General features: G+C 52.8%; 1 protein-coding gene across 1 annotated transcript in view; it reads right to left on the bottom strand.

Annotated features, from left to right (window-relative positions):
• Nucleotides 1-263: 263 nt before the first annotated feature.
• RAMP1 (receptor activity modifying protein 1) overlaps nucleotides 264-8,784 on the bottom strand; it is a 44,798-nt gene continuing 36,277 nt past the window's right edge. Inside the window, 1 exon segment of the mRNA NM_214199.2 lies at nucleotides 264-802. Coding sequence (NP_999364.1) covers nucleotides 547-802 — 256 coding nt within the window. The 3' untranslated portion in view covers nucleotides 264-546.

The following is an 8,784-nucleotide window of genomic DNA, read 5'->3' as shown; positions in this document are numbered from 1 at the left end:
CTGGCCTCCTCCTGTGGGTCGCAGGCCCTTGAGCCCGTGGGTCTAGAGGGCGGGGTGGGGTGGGGCGTCCGAGTCCCGGCGGAGCTCCCTCAGAGCGCACCCCGGCCCTCCCGCGGCCGCGTGGGGCCTCAGCGTCCTCCCCCCTCCAAAGGCCCCCTGCGCGGGCACCTCTTGTCCGAGAAAGGTGGAACCCGAAGCGGTTAGAGCTCTTCCCACCCTTCCACGCCCGACGGTCCACGTCTAGGAAGAAAGAAGCTCCCAGATTCAGGGACATCTTTTAATTGCAGACTCCTTATGCACAGCCTGGCAAGAGGTTGGACGGAACTGGGGGTGGTTTCTAAACAATTGGGATCCGGCTTAGCCCGCCCCGCAGGAAGACTGTCGCTGTGCCCGCTCCCGGCGCCTGGGCAGCCCTTCCAAGGGTGGCTTCCGGGTCAATGCCTGTGCCAGGACCACTCGCAAATCCTGCGGTTATAGCTTCTCTTGGGTGGAAGAGGGGCCTGGGGCGCCGCTCTGCCGTTAGCGCCCCACAGCTTTCGGGAGCGGCTACACGATGCCCTCGGGGCGCTTGCTCCTCCAGACCACCAGGGCGGTCATGAGCAGGGTCGCCAGGATGGGGACGACGATGAAGGGGCAGAGGACGCTGCTGGGCGGGTCCTGCAAGGCCCTGCCGGAGACGGGGCAGTTTCTGAAGTACTGCTGGTGGACTCCCAGGAAGAACTTGTCCACCGCCGCGTTGGGCCAGAAGCAGTCCAGCCTTTGCGCCACGAGCCTGGTGCAGTCTGAGAGGTCTTTATAGCTCCTGCGGAGGGAAAGCAGGTTGTCAGTCCCCGGTGGGCAGAAGACCAAGATGGGACGCGAGCCGGGGACCCTCCGCCCCACTCCCCACTGTGGTGAGCTCCCCCGAAGCCCAGCCCCTGAGGTGGTGGAGCTGGTTCTAGAGACAGAGATCCTGGATGCGCCCGTGGGGGCGCCCATGTGTCCCCTACCTGCCAAGACCCCAGAAGGGGGTTCCAGGAGCTCTGATGCCACACCAAGGGCAGACGAGAAGGTGGACCAGCCACTTGGCTTCAGAAGGCAGCCTGGGACGAGCCCTCGGGGTGGGCACATCTGCAGATAGCCTCCTGGCCCCTTGCTGTCCCCATCACCCCATGCAGAGCTCCCAGCCTGGAAGCTCCCCAGGTGTCCTCTAGACTCACCTGGGGGGCCTCCCATGCCCCCCCCCCATCTTCCCACCCTCGCTGGAGTTTCCCCATCACCCTTCACTGCAGCGGGCCACAGGTTTATTTTGCTTATTTGAGTGTAAACACCACAAGGACAGGGATTCTTGCCCTTTCTTTTCTTTTTAGGGCTGCACCCGCCGCATGTGGAGGTTCCCAGGCTAGGGGTCGAATTGGAGCTGCAGCTCTGCAGCTGTGCTACAGCCGTGGTGACACCAGAGTCAAGCCGCATCTGTGACCTACACCACAGCTCACAGCAATGCCAGATCCTTGCCCCCCTGCTCAAGGCCAGGGATTGAACTCGCATCCTCACGGACACTGTGTCGGGTTCTTAACCCACTGAGCCACAATGGGAACTCCAGATTTTGTCTGTCTTGTTCCCCTCTGTTAATCCCAGTGTCTAGAAGCCTACCTGGCACATGGTAAGAACCAGTACATTTTTTAAAAGTTGTGATAAAATATAAATTGCCTAAAATTTACCATTTCAACCATTTTTAACTGTGCAGTCCAGTGGCATCAAGTACATCTGCACTGCTGTGCAACCATCACCACCATCCATGTCCAGAACTGTTTCATTCCCAGAGAGAAACTGTCCCCAGCAAGTACCGCCCCCGACTCTCCCTCTAGTCCTTGGCAACTCCCACTTGCCTTCTGTCTCTAACATCCGACTACTCCAGGTACTCCGTGTGAGTGGGCTCACATGCTCTTTGTCCTTCTGCGGTTGGCTTACGTCTCTGAGCATCATGTCCTCAACGTGACATCCATGTTGCAGCCTGTATCAGAATGTCCTTCCTTTTTAAGGCTGAATGCTATTCCCTTGCCAGTACATACTTCATTTTCTTTATTCATCAGTGGGTATTTGCGTTACTTCCATATTGTAGCTATTGGGACAAATGCTGCTGCTGTGAACATGGGTGCAAATACCTATTCAAGTCTCAGCTTTTTTTTTAGGGCTGCCCCCACGGTATATGGAGATTCTCGGGCTAGAGGTTGAATCAGAGCTGTAGCCGCTGGCCTACACCATAGCCCCAGCAATGTGGGATCTGAGCTGCATCTGCGATCTACACCACAGCTCATGGCAGTGCCAGATACTCAACCCACTGAGCGAGGGCAGGGATCGAACTTGCATCCTCACGGATGCTAGTCAGATTCGTTTCCACTGAGCCATGACAGGAACTCCAAGTCTCAGCTTTCAGTTCTTTTGGCTCTAAAGCCAGAAGTGGAATTGCTGAATCGTGTCGTAAGTCTCTGCTTCATTTTTTGAGTAAATTACCTTTTAATAAAAGAAGACTCACTGTTGGGGGAAATTACAATGTAGTTTCCAGGAGTTCCTGCTGGGGCATGATGGGTTAAGAATCCAACTGCAACAGCTTGGATCGCTGGAGAGGTGAGGGTTTGATCCCCAGCCAGGTGCAGGGGGTTGAAGGATCCAGTATGGCCACACAAGTCACGGCTGGGGCTCAGAGTCAGTCCCCTGGCCTGGGACTTCTATACACCCTGAGTATAGCCATTAAAAAAAAAATGTAGTTTCCAGAAGGCGAGTCACTTCTGCTTCTGCTTAGAATGGAGGAAGCTGTGGAGTGCTGCTCCCACACGCACAACAACAAACGCTGAGGAAACGACAAAATCATACGTTTTCTTGAGTCCGTTAGAGAGCTGAGCCTGCAAGGCAGCAAAGGGACTTGAATTTCAAGGAGGAGCAAGGCCGGGACTGGCTCCCCTGGGGCAGTGCCTGGAGCAAGGTGCAGCTGCCAGGCCAGCTACGTAATGATGAACTGCCCAGGGCCAGGTGTGGGCTGCAGGTCAGTCTGGAATTTCTGGGGCCCCAGATGCACTGGCAGTTCTGTGATTCTCCGCTCTTTCCCATGAGGCTCTGGTGCTGAGAAAGGTTAGGGGCCGTCGGGGCATTGGTGGCTGCACACATTTCCCTAATCTTTCTCACAAAAGCAGCGACAGCCTCGGGACCCTGGAGGAAGAGCAGTGGATCATGATGAACAGGCCCAAAGCCCTTCCCACTTTCCCAGACCCTTTTCTCCAGGAAGCGAAGCCTTGACCGAGGAAGGGATGGCACAGCCCGTCAGTTCCAGGGCACAAGAAGACACACCATGGCTGGAAAAAGACTGTTCCCCTGAGAGGGTAGCAGGAAACTTTCATGGACCTAGGATCCTGCAAGATACCAAACCTCTTCGGTCACTGGGGAGGGACAGGAATCTCGCACCCAAGACCCCATAGAAATAGGGCAGAGACTGGCTGCCACAGGGAGGGGGAGCAGGAATGCTGAGGCTGAGGGCAAGGGGTCTTTCTAAGCTGAGGCTGGACCAGGACACAGGGAACCGCTTCCTCTACTTTCAGTACAAACCTGGCAAAGAAAACCAAGGAACAGCAGCCTGCTGCAGGAAGATGGAGAGAGACCCACCCTGTGGCACAGGTGTGCAGGTGGGACACACGACACTGAGGAAAGTTCTCTAGCCCCACCCTGAGTACAGGGCAAAGGCAGCCCAGTGCTTGAGGTATCTGAGGAGCCTGCAGTGCTCAGAGGAAACCACAGCAATGACAAATCCCAATCCCAGTCCAACTCCTCCCAAGACTGACTTACACCCCACACTAACAGCCTGGAGAAGAGGCTTACCCAGCTCCAGATGTACATACTGTTTACCTCAATCTCCTCTATTCTACACGTGCACATTCAGCATTCAATAAAACACGAAGACCCACGGTCAAGAGAGAAAGCAATCAACAGAATCAGACTCAGAGATGCCCCAGATATGGTCACTGCCATATAGGGAATTTGAAAAAGGTTAATATGATAAAGGGTCTCGTTGAGAAGGCAGACAATATGCATAAGCAGAGGCTTTCAGCAGAGAGATAGAAACTGTAAGAAAGGCAAAGAGATACTTGGGGGGGGAGGAACCTCCGTGAGTATCGGAGTCCGTCTTTGATGGGCTCATCATCAGACTCGACGTCTGAGGAAAGAATTAGTGAACCTGAAGATGGGTCAGTAGATACTAACCATTAAAAAAAAAAAAGGGAAAAGAAGAAACAAGAGCTGAGGTCAATTAACAGCATTATTAATGATGCCAACTCCAATTTGTAATTTGAGTCCAAAAGAAGGAGAAGGAGTGGGGCAGAAGAAATATTTAAGGAATAATGGCTGAGAATTTTCCAACAATAATGAGATGTCAAATCCCAAAACTCAGAAGGCTAGACACCCCCAAACAAGACCAAAAAAAGAAAAAATGAGGAGTTCTCATTGTGGCACAGTGGAAATGAATCTGACTAGGAACCATGAGGTTGCGGGTTTGATCCCTGGCCTTGCTCAGTGGGTTAAGGATCTGGCGTTGCCATGAACTGTGGTGTAGGTCAAAGATGTGGCTCAGATCCTGCGTTGCTGTGGCTGTGGTGTAGGCTGGCAGTTGTAGCTGCGATTTGACCCCTAGCCTGGGAACCTCCATGTGCCGTGGGTGCAGCCCTAAAAAGACAAAGACAAATATATATATAGATATATATAGAACAGAAGCAATTTTGGACCCACACAAAGAGAGGAAGAGCTCCATACACAGTACCAGTGAAGGTATAGAGAATATACTTTCCCTTAATTTTGTCCAGGAAGTGAGCAAATGGAGCAGAGGCCATAAGTCAACATTGATGAGAGAATCAGGGCGGCCTGGAAGGGCTGTAAGGAAAAGGCTGGGGCTCTCCGGCACCCAAGCATCCCTCGACCCCAGCCCCCATCATATGGTCTCTAAGTTGCTGGGTCACTGCTTTTTTGTTTGTTTGTTTGTTTTTTCCTGCCCTGGCTGCCCACTGGGTCATTGCAGACTCCCTTGGTCTGTGTGAGTGGCTAGACTGGCACGCCATGCGGGAGAGCGTGGGCAGAGGCAGCGGGGGGGTAGGTAAGATCCATGCCCCAGGGGTGTGTGGTTTTCCAAGTGAACAAGGACTCATGTTGCAAGTGGAAAGCAGAAGTGGAAAAGCCAGAGGAAGTCAGAACAGACGGGGTCTCATTGTGGAAAAAAAAAAAAAAAAAGAATAAGTGTTTATCAAAGGCCTATCACAAGGTTAGTACATATGTGTCAGGGACTGTTAAAATCCCAAGTCCAGCCTTTTGAGCTGGTTGGTTTTCTTTAGCAATTTTTTTTGGCCAAAGGAAAAAAAAATTTTTTTTTTTTTTTCCCCCTCACACAGCTTGATGTGAGATCTCAGTTCCCAGACCAGGGCCTTTTTTTTTTCTTTTTTTTTTAGGGCCACACCCATGGCATATGAAGGTTCTCAGGCTAGGGGGTCTCATCGGAGCCACAGCCACGCCAGGTCTGAGCCACGTCTGCGACTTACACCACAGCTCACGGCAACGCCGGATCCTTAACCCACTGAGTGAGGCCAGGGATCCAACCCGCATCCTCATGGCTGCTAGTCGAGTTCGTTAATGCTGAGCCACAACGGGAACTCCCCAGACCAGGGGCTGAATCCAGGCCACAGCAGAAGGTGCCAGGTCCTAACCTTTAGACCACCAGGGAACTCTCTTGAGCTGACTGTGGATCAGCTCTAGGGCGGCATGGTTGTCTTCTTCCCCACCTCAGACCCCCCAAACCAACGAGTGGTTTTCAGTGTTCTGCAGACCCAGTGACAGACCGGCAACCCTCCAGTTTGCTCGCTGGAGAAGGTTCTGGAACAGAGACGGTCCCACAAGGAGGTGGCGCCATCTCCGGGCTGGCCAGCCTGGGTGGGAAGGAGCCCCTGCCCCAGGAACCTGTGACACCAGGGACCCCACGGGAGGCCACGCCCATCCCGAGCCGGTGGTGGGCTATTCTGGGACCAGCCAGGGTCTCCTTGAAATGCCCTGCCAGTCTGCAAAGCCATCCCCGCCTAAAAATATCTCCCAAGTGCAGTCAGCTGCCCACTTCATTCTGTTTATTTATACAGAAGTGACAGCTGAAACTTTCAATAAATATTGTGAGCTCTGTCAGCAAGGCCACGATAAACGCATTCCCCTCAGAGTACAGACATTCTTTGTCGAAAGAACACTGTCCTGACTGAAGGGGCAGGATAATCAGGACGAAATAGTTTCGCTCTAACCCTCTATTTCACTTCGCTTGTAAGGGAGTAATTATCCTTTTTGGCCGGGACTTTCTCCTCCGGCCCCCGAGTGAACTCTGCTTGGAATGTTCCGGAACACTATGCCGGGAGTTTCCACCAGGCCTGGGTCCCACGTCAAGGCTCTGGCACCGTTCACAGATGTTTATTTACTGCCAGGGAGGTGCCCACTGACGCCCAAGGGGCGTCGTCTGCTCTGGGGACACCTAGGGTTGCTGTTGTTCCCCCACAGCCCTGACTGGCGGTGTTGTGGAGGATGGGAGTCTGCACCCTGGCGCCCCCAGGACTGGGTTCACATCCAGCTCCGCCTCTTATCCTGAGCGATCCCAGGGGTCTCATCTCACCCACCCAAGCCTTGGTCTCCTTATAGTCAAATGAAGAGACGGGTACCCACTTAGCAGACCAAGGGCCTGACCCATAGCAGGTGCCCAGTTCGTGGTGGTTTTCTCATCGCCTCTTCCCAACAACTGGTGGGTGGCCCCCTCAGCGTACATCTCTTTCATTTTTAAGGGTCGCACCCGTGGCATATGGAGGTTCCGGGGCTAGGGGTCTAATCAGAGCTGCAGCTGTTGGCCTACACCACAGCTCATGGCCACGCCGGATCCTTAACCCATTGAGCAAGGCCAGGGATCGAACCCTCATCCTCACGGACACATGATGGGTTCTTAACCTACTGAGCCATGACGAGAACTCCAAGTGTACATTTCCTGTTCTATAAACTCAAACGTTGACCAGGTGATGTGTGTCAAAGCCCTCGGAAGAGCTGAGCAAGAACCACTATTCTGGCTTCCTTTCTCTGGGCCAGTATTTGCCTCCATTCACTGGGAAAATTCACAACCTGGTGGCTTCCAGCAGCTTTAAATACCTGCTGGGAGGAAGGGACGTGGCATCACCTGGCATCCTGGCAGCCAGAGCAGGGGAAGGGGAAGATGGCCATTTGAGGCTGGCCCGAGGAGCCTGCCAAAACGCTAGACTGACATGCGGTGGGGTTAGATAGATTGGGGGGGGGCGGTCCAAGACGTCAAGACGGATCCTCATGATGTTTTTGGCTGAACAGTTCTGAAAGACAAATGACTAATAAGTATCTGGAAAAACCTCACTTTTAAGGAAAAAAGAAGCAAACATCCAAATAATCCATTTTACAAATAACACTCAGTGCTAGTCAAGGCATTGTGAAATGCGACAGGTGCTCGTATCATTACTAACAGAAGATAAATTGGTAAAAATTTCCTGAAAGGCAATCTGGCAATTATGTGCCAGTAACTTCAAAATCATGGATACCCTTCGATCCAGTCATTCTATTTCTGGGAATTACCCTAAGTTAATAACACGAAACGTAGACACAATAATGAAGATGTCCATTGTAGATGTATAATTATGGAAAAAAGAGCAGACAACAGGGTGGTGACGAAAAAAATTGCTTATGAGAGACTCTGCTATGTAGCTACTAAAACAATATTTAGGAAGAAATTTTAAAATGTGGGAAAATATTTATGTTAAAATGCTGAACCAAAGAAGAAGCAGATGAGACCAAGTTATACAATGTGGCTCCCCCATAAAATGGTCCACGTGGGAGGAGGGAGAGATCCCAGAGTGTAAGGAGGCGTTATCACCACTAGGGGGCAGTGATATGAAGGACTTTTCTTATCTCTGCTTTTTTGTGGGGCTTTCCAAGTTTTCTACAAAGATGCATTGTTTGTCTAATTACTTTTTTTTTTTTAATTTACTTATTTGGCTGTGGGCCTGGCAGGCGGAAGATCCCTGGGCCAGGGATGGAACCTGAGCCACAGCAATGACAATGCTGGATCCTTAACTTGCTGAGCCACCAAGGAACTCCTCTAATTATGTACATTTTTCTTCTCTCTCTCTCTCTCTCTTTTTTTTTTTTTTTGTCTTTTTAGGTCCGCCCCTGTAGCATATGGAAGTTCCCAGGCTAGGGGTCTAAGAGGAACTGCGGATGCCAGCCACAGCCACAGCCACTTGGGATCCCCAGTTGCGTCAGCAACCTACCCCACATTTTGCAGCAACGCCAGATCCTTAACCCACCGAGAGAGGCCAGGGATCGAACTGGACACTATGTCGGGTTGAGCCACAAGGGGATAATTATATTTTTAAACAGCTGGTTTAGGAAAAACGCCTGCAGAAAACCAGACACTGAGTCACTGCATTTGCAGCCACGGGGCGCTCCTTCTTGCATGTCGGGGCGGCAGGAGGCTTTTCACGCAGGGGACTTGTGTGCGCGGCTCTGAATCCCAAGCCGCAGGGAGAACTGGGCGCGGAGGCAGGCTGAGAGGGGCTTGTCGGGGGCCCGCTGTCCCCGCTGCCCGGCAGGCCGCACCTTGCTGGGGGCGTGGCCAGCGGGCTGCGGGCCCCTCCCCCCCGGGAGGCCGGACCCCGCAGGGCCCGCCCCGCCGAGCCCGACCCCCGCCCGCCGCCCTTCCTCCTGCCACCCGCTGCCCTCTGCCCGAGTGGG

This window comes from Sus scrofa, chromosome 15, assembly GCF_054392235.1.
Source record: "Sus scrofa isolate SSC_HxYL_T2T_F1_AM1 chromosome 15, Sscrofa_HxYL_maternal_Yorkshire_Landrace_v2.0, whole genome shotgun sequence".
Taxonomy (NCBI): domain Eukaryota; kingdom Metazoa; phylum Chordata; class Mammalia; order Artiodactyla; family Suidae; genus Sus; species Sus scrofa.
Note: the sequence above shows the minus strand (reverse complement) of the source record. Positions and strands in the feature narration are given on the sequence as shown.